Genomic DNA, 18649 nt, shown 5'->3' on the forward strand with positions numbered 1-18649 from the left:
TACGAAACAACGAATTCTTGGCTTATATTATCAATCCTGCAGTATGCACCGGACATCATGTTACCCGTGAAAAGGACCGCGTGGGACTAATTTAGGCCGCACGCAGTTGAGAATGAACGGTAAAGCAAATTCGTTGGTCCGCTCTGAACGCACTGAATCAGTAGGAAATGCCCTTGTGGACATCAGACCTAAATCTTATATTTTGCGGAAGTGTTACTGTCAATTTAAAAAGGGATATTGCACGCTTGCATCGATCCGCGACACTAATCCGGGCGTTTCTAGCAATTTCTGTCCGTCTGACGTCACATAGGATACTGATGACGTCCCATAGGCGACCAGTTTCATTGGCTCCAAGAAAGCACCACGTATGTTCTACACATATACTGGCGGTGCGGACATGTGCAAGTCGTATTTTTAACGCGTGCATAGTTGTTTGCTCGTAAAGAAACAAGCAAATGACTTCTGGAATGCAAGCAAAGTACATGACTCTTAAAGTAATGACGCACTTTCGTTGTAAATGACGACTGCATACTTGGTACGTGCGAAAGCCAGCATAGAAAGGTCAGTCAATGAAGAATTCTCTCGAGTACGACGACCGTAGTTCATTTATAGTCGCAATAAAGATATTGTACAATCTCTGTTGATATGCCCGCCGCCTAATCACGGACAATTCGAGAGCAATACGCTCAACACGTCCGTAAATATGTAGAGATATATAAATTTCATTGCAGCGGCGTATCTACATATGGTATGCTCGCTGCAATATAACAACGCTACTTTGGAAAAAACAAATATAACATATATTGACGTGACATACTTATGTGTAACCTGTTAAAATTGATGAATTGGAATGATAAGTTCTCAAAAAGGGGGAAAAAAAGAAAATAACCCTTTGACTAGTTGTTGCACTCTATACCACCCACGTTATGAATTACGGTAAGACTGCAGCTTTCTTTTTTTTTCTCCTTAACATGCATACATCGCTCAAGAGAATATTGTAAGTCGCACGTTAAAGCTTCGGGGTCTTCGCTGTCTAACTGTCCTACGCGTATGCGAAAAAAAAAAAGAGCATCTGCTGCCTGTATCCTCCACGGTGACGCACGGCATAGCGTGTAAAAGTCATCCCCCCCATTTCCAGCTACAGCTGCGCACCGTTCTGCGCAGCCAGGGGAAAGGAGGTTATGGAATCTATTTACTAAAATTATTAGAAGAAACTCTGGCGTGGCCATCATTCAAGTGCCATTGGGTATGATGGGTAGCACACAGATTTGTCTTACCTTCGTGATTACGACTTGGGGCCTTCTCGTGGCGTTATACTTGTTGCGCTTTCTTTCTTCTACATTTCGAGTATAGCACGCCACACCGCACGCTCACTCGAGCTCAAGCGGTAACACTCAGAATGCTACAAACAGACACATACCCGAAGCAAAACAGACTACACCATTACACGCCTGAGCTCCACGACAAGTCTTATTGCACCAATTGCAATACATCCCTTAACGTATATCATTTACTCTGGCCGTGCTCGCAAGCTCACATAAACGACGAACAGGACAAGCGCAAGTTTGAGGAAGCAATCCGGAGCGAAGAACTCGCTCCCCAACTCTGGGCCGTCCAGCAGGTCCACGACGCCGCCAGGAAACTCAACCTCCCGGTTCCGTCGTGGGAGACGCCCACTCCATGAGAGCCCGAAGCTCTCGTGGCCTGCAGGACCTCGAATAAAGTTGATTTCCTTCCTTCCTTCCTTCCTTCCTTCCTTCCTTCCTTCCTTCCGAGCAATTGTATTTTTTTCCAAACGCGTCAAGGCAACAAGTATATGTGCATGTGCATAACGATTGTGAGTTGTTCCGTTTATATAACCCAACATTTGCTCCATTTGTCTTTAACCTTTAGCCAGTGACGTTTCACTTGGTCGATGCGCGCGGGCGAAAAGCCAGCGATGAAACCCAGCTGCTCGGCGGCCACCGCTTATTTTTTTTTTCTTCCGCTGTTTCATTTTGTTAAAGACGGAACACCGCTGCAGCTTTCTTCGTTCTGCGGAGACGTCGACGACGTTTATTTACAGCGCCATACGGAGACTCGTTTGCATCACTCACCCCACGCCGTACAACGTCCACGTCAAGTAATACAGTGCAAATACAGCAACATTTTGGAATTCAGTCGAATATTCGAGCAATACGGGGTTTGAATATCGACTCGAATACTAAATGTTTCCTCGGTTCTCAACTAATAAACAAAGGGGGGGAAGGGGGGGGGGAGAACAGACATGGCGAAGAAACAATCGAAAAGGCTTGATTTATTTCCTTCAATGTTAATGCTCGCATTCCTATTTGCAAGGCCAGTTGTGGAGATGTGGCCATTGTCGACTCTCTCGCTCTCCCCCCTGAAGCTCGCTTTCGCCGCGCGACTGCCGCGTCTCCCGCCATTCGGCTTCCTCGCATAACGGAAGCGCGGCTGAGTGAGTCGGTGTTGTAGTTCCGCCGCTTCTACGACAGATGACTTTAGTGTTCCGATGCTACAGGTGCACCTGACGTCGTGGATAACCCTCGGGGGCAACAGGAACTTGTTTCCTCCCCTTCGAGTTCAGGTGGCCTGCGCGCTCAGCGGGAATAACCAGCAGGAATAGATCGATCGCTTGCTCAGAACACGATCGCTCGCCTGTTGGTTTCCGTTCACGTGGTTTTCGTTCCGAGCGCACTTACGAATGACTTAGGCGCAGGTGTCCAGCACAGGCGAAAAAATTATTCGCTCGGCAACCTTGCGTGTTGAGTCGAACTTCCCCGATTCCTCAGCATATCTCGTCGAGGAACTATTCCTAGTATTTCGGCTATCTGACGTCGCACAAGAGGAACTATAAACGCCCCTTTATGCTTGCACTATACTGTATTGTCGTTTTCTTGATTACCAAGAGCACTTGAGGACCATATACCATCTAACGGGGCAGCTTGCAATCTAAAGGCTATCCATACTTCCGGATTGGCGAACAACAGGCACTTCATGCAACCATGTGCACCATGCGCATCAACCCTGTCCAATGGCAGGCACGCTCCAGTAATTGTAGTAGTCCCGTATATTAGATATTAACCAACCATTCGAAGAAACAGAAGGCCACATTCTCGATTCCATATTCTCATGAATCGATTAGAAATATAACTATTCGATTCGTGCTCGAAAGTTGGAACGTTCCCACACCTCGAGAACGAACAGCGCCTCACATCATTTTGCTGCCGCGATGAGTCCAATACGAATGGTAGGACGCGATGATTACTACAAAAACAGAGAAGCTGAAATGTTATCTTCCGTTCTCAAAGCCTTCATCGCGAAGAAATCGCGTCATGACATTCGCCATTTTGTTGTATTTCGCGCAGCGAGCAAGCCATCGATGTACAGAGTGCCATCGCTTTTACTGTTACTTATACCAAAGTCGGTCGACATCCATCTTTTACGCGAAGGGAACGTCCAGCGTAAAATACAATAATTTTCGTGTCATTAAAGTCGCAAAAGACGTTGCTCTCTACAGCTATGACTCGTATTAACAGTGCGATTGCGTACGTGGGGAGAGGGAAATTTTAATGAGGAGAAAGGAAGAGAGGTCGGCCGCCGTGAGACACCGTCTCTCTGGCCTACTACTCCTTAGCGGGGCAACAGAATGAGAGAAACAGGGAGAGGTACATGGTAGGGAACTAATTCTGTATGCACGCGTTTTTTTTTTGTTGTTGTTATCTGTAAGGCCGTCAGCTTGTTTATCTGTCTGTCTTTCTGACTGCATCAGTCCAACTTCCTGTCTGCGTCCTTCTCTCTTCTCTGTCCGTCTGACACTACGGACGTCTGTGTCTATGTCCTTCAGTCTGTCTGTGCGAATGTCTCACATATCTTGCGGTATGTTTCACTGTGTCTGTCGGCCTGCCTATCCGCCAGTCCGTCTGTCTGTCTGACTGACTTCGTCAGTTTGGCTGAGTACGTCCCTCCATCTACATGCGTCTGAGTCCGTCTGACTGTGTCCTTTCATCCGTCTTATTTCCTGTCTGTGGCGATCGATCTGTCTGTCTGTCTGCCCATGTCTGCGTTTGTCTATCTGCATGTCTGGTTGTGATTGTTCGTCCGTCTATCTAACTGTCTACTTGCGCCCGTCTGATTGTCCGTCTCGTTAACTGTGTGCGTCTGTCTGTACGACTGTGTTCTTCCGCATACGTCTGTCTGTCTACCTCCGTTGGTCTGCGTCTGTCCATCCGCCTGTCTGACAGTGTCCGTTTGTTCGTCCCTACGCCTGTGTCCACCGGCCTATCTTCGCGTCCCTTTGTCTAACTGTGTCCGTTATTCCGTCTGAGCGTGTTAGTCCATTTGCCTACTCACGTCCCACAGTCGGCCGCTCGTCTACAGTCCGCCTGCATAAATATCCGTCCATATACGCACATACATTATATATACCTCTGTCCGTCTGGTCGATTGTGACAGTCTGTCGAACTGAGTCCATCTGTCACTCTTCTCTGTATGCGTCAGTCTGTCCGTCTGACTTAGTGCGTGCATCTCTTTATTTGAATGAATGTACTTGCACGTCGGGCTGGGCGCCCGTTTGACTGAGCACGTTCACCTGCAAGGGTTGACTGAAGGGCTAGTTGGTTCATTATCAGAAACAACAGCGCTTCAAGACGGGTCACAAGGGAAGACCCCCCCCCCCCCCCCCGCCCACACACACACACACACACACACTGCGCTGTACATATACTGCACCTCTTTGTTTGTTGTACCTTCCATCTGTCTGCTTGTCTGTATGTCTGTATGCCAATGAACGTGTCTGTCCGTCCGTGCATCCGCCTGTCTGTCCTCGCGCGCGCAAATGTAAGGACGTCTGCTCTCGGCGCCGGTCTAAATACGCTCAAACGGGTTAGCTTTACCAGTTCCTACCGCAAGGATGAACAAATTTTTTTTTCTTTCTTTCCAGCATGCGGATTTCAACGCTGAAAAAACATGAAGTATTCAGCATATCGGCGAAGGCCTTCGCCCGTCGCCAATGTCACGGTTACGAGGGCCAATGCTCATTCAAAAAAAGCAAGAATAACTCCAATTCCAAACCAAATTTATTTTCCTTTCTCAAAACAGCGGTTTCGTTTGTACATTTGTGCACTCTGGCCAGCTGCTTGACTAGACGTTGTCGTCCCGGCCCCACCCCCGTGCGCAGAATAACAACATGCACCTTTAATTCAGCAGTGTAGGTATATCCACAGTCAAATGTCACTTGCTATAGTAGCATAAATACATAGGCACCAGGGGCGTGCTATACGGAAATCACATGAAATATCTTTTATAAGTAAAAATTAAATTTTAGGGTTTTACGTGCCAAAGCCACGATATGATCATGAGGCACGCCGTAGTGGGGGACTCTGAAAATTCGGACCACCGCGGGTTCTTTAACGTGCAGCTGACTTCAAGTACACGGGTGTTTTCGCATTTCGCCCCCATCTAAATGCGGCCCCCGTGGCCGGGATTCGATCCCGCGATCTCGTGCTTAGCAGCCCAACACCATAATTCCAGTCAGCAACCACGGCGGGGTTTTTGATAAGTTGTGGTGTTTAACGTTACAAAGCTGCACAAGGCTATTTTGACCAACTTTTTTTTCTTTTTTTTAACATGCGCCCAAAGTACGTACACTAACGTTTTGACATTCTGAAATCAGTGCGTTGCTATGGTTACGCAGAATTTCTCTCAAGCCTTTCTCGTCATTTTTTTTTTCGTCTGGAACCTAAGGTGAGATTGATGCAGACTAGCCAGCGATCGTCCATTCAGTGTAGCCCAGGGTTTGGCAGGATTTGCGAGCTCTTTGTAGTTCCCATATACATCAAAATATGGCACGATTTTTTGTCAAAAGAAGGGAGTAGCACCGATTGTCGCGTCACACGTGGATCTAGAAAGAAAGACATAAATAAAAGAAAGCGAAGGCTAAAGCTTTCCGCAATTTGTAACACAAGTTCACGGACAGGCTTCCGAGCCCTGTAAGAGTTTTAGCTCCCGGAAGCTCAAATCGCACTCCACATTTATTGTTTATATACCTTCGTGACAGGAGGTCATGCAGCCTTGTACTCGGGGATCTCGTTCTGCAAGTTTCGCGATGTATTTTTTTCTGTTCGTTGTATAAAAAAACAATTGATTGATTGATTGATTGATTGATTGATTGATTGATTGATTGATTGATTGATTGATTGATTGATTGATTGATTGATTGATTGATCAGAGCTGGCTCCATCGAAGTAACGAAGGCCAATCTCCGAGGTCATGCTTTTTTATAATGAAGGCGCCGGAAGCGATTGCAGGAGCTGGAAACCCGTCATGGCAGCCATGTTTTCAAGCACAACCTATTACAGTTTCTAGAATATCGGAGCACCGGAGAGATGGACAGCAACGCTGGCATCGGCATCTTGAGACGCTTTCTTCAACCACAACGCCTTAGAACCCTTTTTGTGTAACGTCACTGTTCTCGCAGTACGTAAATGAAAAGGGGAAAAAAATCAGCTGTACGCTGATTGTTGCTGCTGATGCCTTTACATAACCACCCCTTCTTTCACCCGCCCCCCTCCCAAGTAGATAAGTACAGAAAATAGTCGCTGCAGTTATATTTATGTGCAACAACAAGTCGTTGCAATTGTAATGATGTGACCCAGCCGGTGTTGGCATTGCGCACGTGTTTTAACAAGGACTGAAAATAGAAGTAGTGTTTCGCTTTGTCGGTTGTGAATGGCGCGTCGGTCCGCTAGCCTCCGGAATAGTCCCGAAAGAGGGATGGGTTTCATTACGTAGCTTCGCAAATAAGATGAGTGAAGAGTTGTTAAGTTGCACGGCCGCGCGACATGGACACTGCATGCCTGCAACACATCGCCGCTTTCTGTCATAGTGTACGTTGTGGAATGACTGAACTTTAAGAGCGGTGACGCCGCCACAGTTTTCTGGTGGGGGGAAAAAGGAGTGCTGCAGAATCAAGATTAAGCTTCCAGCCGCTTTCAGCGGCCACTAAAACGATCAATGTGCAACATGGATAACAAGATTAAACATATAGTGCAAAATATTTCGAAAAGCGAGACAGCACAGACGACAAGCACGGCAGCTGCCATCAAGAGAGGCCATAGAGGTCCACCTCCCATCTGCCTAATATTAAAGAGAAAGAAACGGTAGAAGGACAACAAGAGAAATGCAAGTACACAAGAGAAAACTAAAAATTAGAGAAACAGATCGAAACCAGCTGGCATAACGACTATAAGCAAGTCGGCCGAAACGGCGCAGAAAGCCTGTTTTAAGCTAACAAGAAGAAATGCACTTAAAGACTGTCCTGACGACAGCGGCGGCGCCCAGTTCAGCAGCTCGTCGACGGGGTCAGAGTCGTGTTAAGCGGCGGAGTGGCAGTGGTCGAGGTGTCGTTTCCGACCAGCCCGTCCTCCGCGGTCGTTGTAGCGTTCCCACGGCCACGACACGCCTCGTGACGGTTGTGCAGGCGCTCGCACATCAGTCCCAGCAGGTTGGTCTGCGCCTCGATCTGGATCACGTGGCTCATCTCGCCCTCGATCCGCACCAGGGGCGTGCTGTTCACGCTGGCCGTGATGAGCCACGTCTTCCGGCCCATGTCCAGCATGAGCAACTTGCCCTCCGCGGTGACGCACTGGTCCACCAGGTGCCACTCCAGGCCGTACTGCTCGACGCAGCGCCGGCCGACGCGGTGCGGGTCGGGGTGCCGGGACATGCAGGCGATGATCCTCACCGCGGTCAGCGTCTCCTCGACGTGTCTCATGACGCACGTCTGGACCATGTTGGCGTGGCACTCCCTGCTGCCGCGGGGGCACCTGATGGTGGGGCTGGACGTCGAGTTGTGATCGCTGCTGTTGCCCCTGCTGTCGGCGTCGGTGGTGTTTGCGCTGTCTGTGCTGGCCTGGGTGCTGTCGGGGCTCTCGGTAGAGATGCTGCTTGTTGCGTTCTCCGTACCGTCAGAGCCCTCGGTGCCGTTGCCGTTGTTGGCGGCGGCGGTGTTGTTGCTACCGTCACCGCCACTGCTTCGGCTACCGTTCTCGACGCGGGCTCGGCCGAAGGGCAAAAGCGTGAGATGCATGTACTCCCGCAGCATCTCGTACACGGGCAGCAGCTGAGAGACGATGAAGCGGCGGCTGCGCGGGCAGAGGCACTCGTAGACCACCTGGATGCTGACCTTCCTCATGGAGACCTCGTACAAAACGTAGCCGGGTGTGGCGGTGCCTCTGGTGCGGTTGAGCCACGGCCGGATTCTCGACGTTCCGTTCGCCGGCGATACCGCCGTCGTGTTTTCGGGCACGTCGCGATGAGACCTTCGGCGCCTCCTGGTACTGCCCTCCGTCGAGGGCTGTTCCGTCGCGGTCTCCGGGGTCATCGTAGTCGTGCTGGCCGTAGTAGACTGCGTTGTAGTTGTCGTTGACGGCGTAGTTGTGGTGGTCGTGCTGGTCGTCGTAGGCTGCGTTGTGGTTGTCGTTGACGGCGTAGTTGTGGTGGTGGTGGACTCCGTAGTCGACGCGGGCGTTGAAGGACGCGGCGGCCGTTCCTCGGTTTCCGAGACGACCGGCTTGAATCCGTCTCGCGTCGGTCGGTAGCCATGGGGAGCAGTGTCGTCGATCTCGTTCTCATCGACGCTCGCGTTCTTGTAAACGTCGTCCAGTCGCTTTCCGCCGAACAGGATGCTGCTGATCGGATAAGACAGGGCCAACGCGAGTAGCACGAGTGCTACCAGAGAGCCGGCTACGCAAACGTACTTGGCCGCGATGCGCTGGGGCCGCTGGGCCTCCGGACACAATTGCGCGGTGTCAGCTTCAGCCGCGGCACCCATGACGCTGACTATGGCGCTCGCAAATGAGCTTGTTTGCCCGCGGATGCGAGCGAAAGGGCAAGGTTTAACGGCGCGCGGGAAGGGCGATGCATCAAACAGTTCCTCTCTCTCTGCGCGATCTTTCTCGCGTTCCAATAAAGACGCTGCGCAGGTCGCTCGGTGTACGTATGAGCGCGCTTGGTATTTGTCGCCTCTTTCCCTCTCTCTCTCTCTCTCGATACATTCTCGCTTTCCGAGCGCCCGCGCCGGGAAGAACACGTGAGAATACCGTTTCCGCTCGAATATATCACGTACGAGGCGACATCTTCTGTTAACGAAGTACGTAACGCGAATCTCGAGAGTCACGGCTGGCTTATAGATTACGTAGATAGAGGTTCACGTAGAGAGAAGTTTAAATTATGGGGTTTTACGTGCCAAAACCACTTTCTGATTATGAGGCACGCCGTAGTGGAGGACTCCGGAAATTTTGACCACCTGGGGTTCTTTAACGTGCACCTAAATCTAAGCACACGGGTGTTTTCGCATTTCGCCCCCATCGAAATGCGGCCGCCGTGGCCGGGATTCGATCCCGCGACCTCGTGCTCAGCAGCCCAACACCATAGCCACTGAGCAACCACGGCGGGTGACGCGGTATCTTCCGTTAACGAAGTACGTAACGCGAATCTCGAGGGTCACGGCTGGCTTATAGATTACGTAGACAGAGGTTCACGTAGAGAGAAGTTTCAGAATGCGTGTGGTCTCTATAGGATCGGATTAGTCGACCGCAATGACACGTACGCCGCTATTAGCGATCTAAGAGCACAACACAAGTGGACCATCGGTAGGCGCCGTTTTCTACTCCGCACCACCGACGACAGCTGTATCCATGCCAAGTCGAATCAATCACGAGACACGCCAAGAGAGGTGGCAAAAAAAAAAAAAAGAAAAAGCGGTGGAGCGGAAGCGCAAATTTCTGCCGAACCTACCTCGCGACATTTGCAACCGTCACTAAGATTTGCTTACATAGCCGATTTACATAAGCTATTCTCACGTTTTCTTTTCATAATGTCCATATGGCGTTTAACGTCAACCTGCGAACAGATGTTAGCGCTTTCTGCTAAAATAGGCCCCCTCGGGGGTTCGGGGACCGCAATACACCAAGAGAAGGATGCTTGTTGACTACCTTTGTCGGCATATAGCGGCACGTTTGTGTAGGCAAATGAACAAGTTTATAACAAGGCATAGAGGTCTGTACGAGACATTTACAGACATTCTACAGACTTTCTAAACCCGTACCTTCTGACGAAAGATCACGGCATTTCAAGCGCGTTCGCCCAAAGCGAGACGATCAAACGCTGTAGTCTGTGGTGCGTGGAATTGAACGAGGCCATATATGAACGCAAATTTCAGGTACAGCTGAGACGTCTGCGACGCAAAAACGAGCGCTGGACACACAAGGCTTACAATATACATACTAGCACTACACAAAAACAAACAAATAAGCAAACAAAGATGAAATCATACACTGAAAGCCATCGCACAGGCGTAAACATGAGCTGACGCGACTTTTGGACTACACTTCCCGCGAATATCGCGTATTTTTGTTACGCACGTTAATGTTAAACTATGCGTGAACTTGACATTTACATTCAATGTTATAGCTGCTCTTGCCAACGGCTGTTAAGTGCTTCTTTTTCTTTTCGTTTCTTTTTTTTTTTTTGACTAGAAGGCTTTCATTTAAGTAAACTTACTTTTTTCGACCCCCCGATATGTCGATATTGGCGTGTAAATAAATAGAGAAAGAGAGAGAAAGGCAGAGAGGTCGACTTCAATTTACCTTTGCTGCCAATAAGATACGTCCCAAGGCAGTCATTTCCTCAGCTTTGAGCCATGTCTCTCAAGGCAAACTTGCACTGAAGTTGCCTTGAATAAATAGAAACAAAGGAAGAAATCAAGACACGGGCTATAAGAGACACTCGATCAATTTCGGCTACCCGTGGTTGTTCAGCGTGTACCCAACGCACGGCACACGAGCTTTACCGCGCTCCGCCCCCCCCCCCCCTTTAGGAACGAGGCCGCCGCGATCGGTAACCGAACCCGCTACCTTGTACTCGGCAGCGCAACGCCGTATAGCCACCGAGCCATTGCTCCCGTGTTTCAGCTTAGAATCGTGGCGAATGCTTAGGTATGAGCGAATACGGTATGCGGATTGTTTTTTTTTTTCTTATACTAACTAACGGATAGCTTACAATGGATAGCATACCACGAAGTCAAAAGCCGTGGATGATGAAAAAAAAGGGTGAAAAAAACAAACAAAACATGGTCGAAAGCAGGGTCACGTGAACTGCAGGTCCCAGACTAGTACTATTGTTCAAAATGTACGACGACTGAGGGACGACTCAGAAATATCAACGCTTCGGCGGCTGAGTGTAGAAGGCACGTCTAAGAAGAGCAATATGGCTACGAAGAATGTCGACACGTAGCCCCAACCGCGAGTGACCTCGGCACGTTCCTCTGGTATTTTTTTTTTTTTTTTGCACGAGCCATTCAAGAGAGCAACAGCTGGAACAGGCATTGCCATTCCGCCAAGAACTGAAAAAAAAAGCTAAAGAGCAGGCAACCGCGAATGACGCACTCAATTTCCACTGCCGCATGGCATACGACGACGAGGCATCCGGAACGAGATTGGATGAGCATTGTACTAAGCATTGACGCGCGCGCGCGCTCCAGATGTACACAGTATAACAAACAAAATGGGGGATCTCATTTGCTAACCCTTCTTTCTTCGTTCCTTTTTTATTTTTTCGGGAGATGTGCAGCAGCATTTTACGGCGAAGCCGTTAATGGGACTGCCTACCGCTTTTCGAGGAACTTCTATGTTGTAGCGTAATCGAAAGCCTGAAATTCGAAGTTAGTTAAGTTAATTTGGGTTTAATAACGTAAAAGCGACAAGGGCCATGCTGCGCCAGCCACATTCGAAGTGTCTAAACGTGCAGTGCCTTCTCCGGAAAGCGAGCAGAATTTTTTTTAAAAACATTTTTTCTTGGATCTGCGTAGTCTACTCCTAAATTTGTGTACGGACGCAGCCAACACTTACTACTGGGCGCGAAGGCAATATCGGAGGCGATGCATCAATGCACCACTCCGTTCACCGCGATTCCGTTCGTCTGGCCAATGCTGCTCCCCTCTTAAACACGCGCTATAGCTGGAAACGAAATAAGTTACTTTCTCGCCCAAAGAAAAGTTAATAGAAGAGCATATAGATACAATTTCAGGTAATACAATATCGTATTCAAGCAAAATAACTCTCTCCGCGCCACTTTTCGCTCACGTGACAGCACACGAATTGGTTGCACTATTTCACCGTCGAGCGGCGCCACATGCCATTCTTGCACCACTTTCAGGGTCAAATTAAAGTTATATTTTTTTTAGTTTATGAAATACAAGTATGCTCGTTTCCGTCGATTGGACACACAATCTTCTCATTCCCACCATAATTCAAAGACATGTTTCAAAATGATGGACAGTCCCTTCAAAGAGCCCCTCACCAAGTTTTCCCATTTTAAACGAACAGGCGTTACCTCTATTTCACGCGCTGAAGATAGTGTCTGCAAAGTATTACGTCGCTGCGCACACAAAAAAAAACAGTTTAAATTCAACCACGTGCTCTCGGGTCAGAAAGAAAAAAAGAAGATTCACCCTTGTTCCACCCTGGCTCCGTTGCCGCTCATCATGCCAGCGTTCCCATACTGCCCGTCGCACACGCGCCTGAATGCTCGCGCCTTCTTCGTCTTCCAGTTGGCTCCGATGGCGCTCATCATGCCAGCGTTCCCATACTACCCGTCGCAAACGTGAGCGAATGCTCGCGCCTTCGTCTTCGTCTTCCAGTTGGCTCCGAAGGCGTTCATCATGCCAGCGTTCCCATACAGCCCGTCGCACACGTGAGTGAATGCTCGCGCCTTCTTCGTCTTCCAGTTGGCTCCGATGGCGCTCGTCATGCCAGCGTTCCCATACTACCCTTCGCAAACGTGAGCGAATGCTCGCGCCTTCGTCTTCCAGTTGGCTCCGAAGGCGTTCATCATGCCAGCGTTCCCATACAGCCCGTCGCACACGTGAGTGAATGCTCGCGCCTTCTTCGTCTTCCAGTTGGCTCGAAGGCGTTCATCATGCCAGCGTTCCCATACTGCCCGTCGCATGCAAACGCGCCTGAATGCTCGCGCCTTCTTCGTCTTCCAGTTGGCTCCGATGGCGCTCATCATGCCAGCGTTCCCATACTACCCGTCGCAAACGTGGGCGAATGCTCGCGCCTTCGTCTTCCAGTTGGCTCCGAAGGCGTTCATCATGCCAGCGTTCCATACAGCCCGTCGCACACGTGAGTGAATGCTCGCGCCTTCTTCGTCTTCCAGTTGGCTCCAAAGGCGTTCATCATGCCAGCGTTCCCATACTGCCCGTCGCACACGCGCCTGAATGCTCGCGCCTTCGTCTTCCAGTTGGCTCCGATGGCGCTCATCATGCCAGCGTTCCCATACTACCCGTCGCAAACGTGAGCGAATGCTCGCGCCTTCGTCTTCCAGTTGGCTCCGAAGGCGTTCATCATGCCAGCGTTCCCATACAGCCCGTCGCACACGTGAGTGAATGCTCGCGCCTTCTTCGTCTTCCAGTTGGCTCCGTTGCCGCTCATCATGCCAGCGTTCCCATACTGCCCGTCGCAAACGTGAGCGAATGCTCGCGCCTTCGTCTTCCAGTTGGCTCCGAAGGCGTTCATCATGCCAGCGTTCCCATACAGCCCGTCGCACACGTGAGTGAATGCTCGCGCCTTCTTCGTCTTCCAGTTGGCTCCGATGGCGCTCGTCATGCCAGCGTTCCCATACTACCCGTCGCAAACGTGAGCGAATGCTCGCGCCTTCGTCTTCCAGTTGGCTCCGAAGGCGTTCATCATGCCAGCGTTCCCATACAGCCCGTCGCACACGTGAGTGAATGCTCGCGCCTTCTTCGTCTTCCAGTTGGCTCCAAAGGCGTTCATCATGCCAGCGTTCCCATACTGCCCGTCGCATGCAAACGCGCCTGAATGCTCGCGCCTTCTTCGTCTTCCAGTTGGCTCCGATGGCGCTCATCATGCCAGCGTTCCCATACTACCCGTCGCAAACGTGAGCGAATGCTCGCGCCTTCGTCTTCCAGTTGGCTCCGAAGGCGTTCATCATGCCAGCGTTCCATACAGCCCGTCGCACACGTGAGTGAATGCTCGCGCCTTCTTCGTCTTCCAGTTGGCTCCAAAGGCGTTCATCATGCCAGCGTTCCCATACTGCCCGTCGCACACGCGCCTGAATGCTCGCGCCTTCGTCTTCCAGTTGGCTCCGATGGCGCTCGTCATGCCAGCGTTCCCATACTACCCGTCGCAAACGTGAGCGAATGCTCGCGCCTTCGTCTTCCAGTTGGCTCCGAAGGCGTTCATCATGCCAGCGTTCCATACAGCCCGTCGCACACGTGAGTGAATGCTCGCGCCTTCTTCGTCTTCCAGTTGGCTCCAAAGGCGTTCATCATGCCAGCGTTCCATACAGCCCGTCGCACACGTGAGTGAATGCTCGCGCCTTCTTCGTCTTCCAGTTGGCTCCAAAGGCGTTCATCATGCCAGCGTTCCCATACTGCCCGTCGCACACGCGCCTGAATGCTCGCGCCTTCGTCTTCGTCTTCCAGTTGGCTCCGATGGCGCTCATCATGCCAGCGTTCCCATAATACCCGTCGCAAACGTGAGCGAATGCTCGCGCCTTCGTCTTCCAGTTGGCTCCGAAGGCGTTCATCATGCCAGCGTTCCCATACTACCCGTCGCAAACGTGAGCGAATGCTCGCGCCTTCGTCTTCCAGTTGGCTCCGAAGGCGTTCATCATGCCAGCGTTCCATACAGCCCGTCGCACACGTGAGTGAATGCTCGCGCCTTCTTTGTCTTCCAGTTGGCTCCAAAAGCGTTCATCATGCCAGCGTTCCCATACTGCCCGTCGCACACGCGCCTGAATGCTCGCGCCTTCGTCTTCGTCTTCCAGTTGGCTCCGATGGCGCTCATCATGCCAGCGTTCCCATACTACCCGTCGCAAACGTGAGCGAATGCTCGCGCCTTCGTCTTCCAGTTGGCTCCGAAGGCGTTCATCATGCCAGCGTTCCCATACAGCCCGTCGCACACGTGAGTGAATGCTCGCGCCTTCTTCGTCTTCCAGTTGGCTCCGAAGGCGTTCATCATGCCAGCGTTCCCCTACTGCCCATCGCACACGTGAGTGAATGCTCGCGCCGTCGTCGTCTTCCAGTTGGTTCCGATCGCGCTCATCATGCCAGCGTTCCCATACTGCCCGTCGAACACGTGCCTGAATGCTCGCGCCTTCGTCGTCGTCTTCCAGTTGGCTCCGATGGCGCTCATCATGCCAGCGTTCCCGTACTGCCCGTCGCACACGTGCCTGAATACTCGCGCCTTCGTCGTCGTCTTCCAATTGGCTCCGATGGCGTTCATCATGCCAGCGTTCCCATACTGCCCGTCGCACACGTGCCTGAATACTCGCGCCTTCGTCGTCGTCTTCCAATTGGCTCCGATGGCGCTCATCATGCCAGCGTTCCCCTACTGCCCGTCGCACACGTGCCTGAATGCTCGCGCCTTCGTCGTCGTCTTCCAGTTGGCTCCGATGGCGCTCATCATGCCAGCGTTCCCATACTGCCCATCGCACACGTGCCTGAATGCTCGCGCCTTCGTCGTCGTCTTCCAGTTGGCTCCGATGGCGTTCATCATGCCAGCGTTCCCATACTGCCCGTCGCACACGTGCCTGAATACTCGCGCCTTCGTCGTCGTCTTCCAATTGGCTCCGATGGCGCTCATCATGTCAGCGTTCCCCTACTGCCCGTCGCACACGTGTCTGAATGCTCGCGCCTTCGTCGTCGTCTTCCAGTTGGCTCCGATGGCGCTCATCATGCCAGCGTTCCCATACTGCCCGTCGCACACGTGCCTGAATGCTCGCGCCTTCGTCGTCGTCTTCCAGTTGGCTCCGATGGCGCTCATCATGCCAGCGTTTCCATACTGACCGTCGCACACGTGCCTGAATGCTCGCGCCTTCGTCGTCGTCTTCCAGTTGGCTCCGATGGCGCTCATCATGCCAGCGTTCCCATACTGCCCGTCGCACACGTGCCTGAATGCTCGCGCCTTCGTCGTCGTCTTCCAGTTGGCTCCGAAGGCGTTCATCATGCCAGCGTTCCCATACTGCCCGTCGCACACGTGCCTGAATGCTCGCGCCTTCGTCGTCGTCTTCCAGTTGGCTCCGATGGCGCTCATCATGCCAGCGTTCCCATACTGCCCGTCGCACACGTGCCTGAATGCTCGCGCCTTCGTCGTCGTCTTCCAGTTGGCTCCGAAGGCGTTCATCATGCCAGCGTTCCCATACTGCCCGTCGCACACGTGCCTGAATGCTCGCGCCTTCGTCGTCGTCTTCCAGTTGGCTCCGATGGCGCTCATCATGCCAGCGTTCCCATACTGCCCGTCGCACACGTGCCTGAATACTCGCGCCTTCGTCGTAATAATAATAATAATAATATTTGGGGTCTTACGTGCCAAAACCACTTTCTGATTATGAGGCACGCCGTAGTGGAGGACTCCGGAAATTTTGACCACCTGGGGTTCTTTAACGTGCACCTAAATCTAAGCACACGGGTGTTTTCGCATTTCGCCCCCATCGAAATGCGGCCGCCGTGGCCGGGATTCGATCCCGCGACCTCGTGCTCAGCAGCCCAACACCATAGCCACTGAGCAACCACGGCGGGTAGCGCCTTTGTCGTCGTCTTCCAGTTGGCTCTGATGGCGCTCATCATGCCAGCGTTCCCATACTGCCCGTCGCACACGTGCCTGAATGCTTGCGCCTTCGTCGTCGTCTTCCAGTTGGCTCCGAAGGCGTTCATCATGCCAGCGTTCCCATACTGCCCGTCGCACACGTGCCTGAATGCTCGCGCCTTCGTCGTCGTCTTACAGTAGGCTCCGATAGCGCTCATCATGCCAGCGTTCCCATACTGCCCGTCGCACACGTGCCTGAATGCTCGCGCCTTCGTCGTCGTCTTCCAGTTGGCTCCGATGGCGCTCATCATGCCAGCGTTCCCATACTGCCCGTCGCACACGTGCCCGAATGCTCGCGCCTTCGTCTTCGTCTTCCAGTTGGCTCCGATGGCGCTCACCATGCCAGCGTTCCCATACTGCCCGTCGCTCACGTGCCTGAATACTCGCGCCTTCGTCGTCGTCTTCCAATTGGCTGCGATGGCGCTCATCATGTCAGCGTTCCCCTACTGCCCGTCGCACACGTGCCTGAATACTCGCGCCTTCGTCGTCGTCTTCCAATTGGCTCCGATGGCGTTCATCATGCCAGCGTTCCCATACTGCCCGTCGCACACGTGCCTGAATACTCGCGCCTTCGTCGTCGTCTTCCAATTGGCTCCGATGGCGCTCATCATGTCAGCGTTCCCCTACTGCCCGTCGCACACGTGCCTGAATGCTCGCGCCTTCGTCGTCGTCTTCCAGTTGGCTCCGATGGCGTTCATCACGCCAGCGTTCCCATACTGCCCGTCGCACACGTGCCTGAATACTCGCGCCTTCGTCGTCGTCTTCCAATTGGCTCCGATGGCGCTCATCATGTCAGCGTTCCCCTACTGCCCGTCGCACACGTGCCTGAATGCTCGCGCCTTCGTCGTCGTCTTCCAGTTGGCTCCGATGGCGCTCATCATGCCAGCGTTCCCATACTGCCCGTCGCACACGTGCCTGAATGCTCGCGCCTTCGTCTTCCAGTTGGCTCCGATGGCGCTCACCATGCCAGCGTTCCCATACTGCCCGTCGTACACGTGCCTGAATGCTCGCGCCTTCGTCTTCGTCTTCCAGTTGGCTCCGAAGGCGTTCATCATGCCAGCGTTCCCATACTGCCCGTCGCACACGTACCTGAATGCTCGCGCCTTCGTCGTCGTCTTCCAGTTGGCTCCGATGGCGCTCATCATGCCAGCGTTCCCATACTGCCCGTCGCACACGTGCCTGAATGCTCGCGCCTTCGTCTTCCAGTTGGCTCCGAAGGCGTTCATCATGCCAGCGTTCCCATACTGCCCGTCGCACACGTACCTGAATGCTCGCGCCTTCGTCGTCGTCTTCCAATTGGCTGCGATGGCGCTCATCATGTCAGCGTTCCCCTACTGCCCGTCGCACACGTGCCTGAATACTCGCGCCTTCGTCGTCGTCTTCCAATTGGCTCCGATGGCGCTCATCATGTCAGCGTTCCCCTACTGCCCGTCGCACACGTGCCTGAATGCTCGCGCCTTCGTCGTCGTCATCCAGTTGGCTCCGATGGCGTTCATCATGCCAGCGTTCCCATACTGCCCGTCGCACACGTGCCTGAATACTCGCGCCTTCGTCGTCGTCTTCCAATTGGCTCCGATGGCGCTCATCATGTCAGCGTTCCCCTACTGCCCGTCGCACACGTGCCTGAATGCTCGCGCCTTCGTCGTCGTCTTCCAGTTGGCTCCGATGGCGCTCATCATGCCAGCGTTCCCATACTGCCCGTCGCACACGTGCCTGAATGCTCGCGCCTTCGTCTTCGTCTTCCAGTTGGCTCCGATGGCGCTCACCATGCCAGCGTTCCCATACTGCCCGTCGTACACGTGCCTGAATGCTCGCGCCTTCGTCTTCGTCTTCCAGTTGGCTCCGAAGGCGTTCATCATGCCAGCGTTCCCATACTGCCCGTCGCACACGTACCTGAATGCTCGCGCCTTCGTCTTCCAGTTGGCTCAGATGGCGCTCATCATGCCAGCGTTCCCATACTGCCCCTTCGCGAAGACGCT

At 52.6% G+C, this 18649-nt stretch overlaps 1 protein-coding gene and 1 long non-coding RNA gene across 4 annotated transcripts in view; both read right to left on the minus strand.

The window, feature by feature from the left end:
- Positions 1–18649, minus strand: part of LOC135912737 (uncharacterized) — a 49520-nt gene that overhangs the window by 18126 nt on the left and 12745 nt on the right. For all 3 annotated transcript variants that reach the window (XR_011508274.1, XR_011508273.1, XR_011508275.1), the window contains exon 3: positions 10650–10735. This is a non-coding gene — a long non-coding RNA (uncharacterized lncRNA). The remainder of the gene's footprint in view (positions 1–10649; positions 10736–18649) is intronic.
- LOC135912731 (uncharacterized) lies at positions 5062–8982 on the minus strand. Its single transcript, XM_065445254.2, has one exon. It carries the CDS (start codon positions 8831–8833, stop codon positions 7343–7345), a length of 1491 nt encoding a protein of 496 aa, XP_065301326.1. The 5' UTR covers positions 8834–8982; the 3' UTR covers positions 5062–7342.

This window comes from Dermacentor albipictus, chromosome 9 (assembly GCF_038994185.2).
Source record: "Dermacentor albipictus isolate Rhodes 1998 colony chromosome 9, USDA_Dalb.pri_finalv2, whole genome shotgun sequence".
NCBI lineage: Eukaryota > Metazoa > Arthropoda > Arachnida > Ixodida > Ixodidae > Dermacentor > Dermacentor albipictus.

What these genes read in the sequence shown, in the direction of transcription:
- LOC135912731 (XM_065445254.2), bottom strand. Translation starts at nt 8,833, where the DNA reads ATGGGTGCCGCGGCTGAAGCTGACACCGCGCAATTGTGTCCGGAGGCC.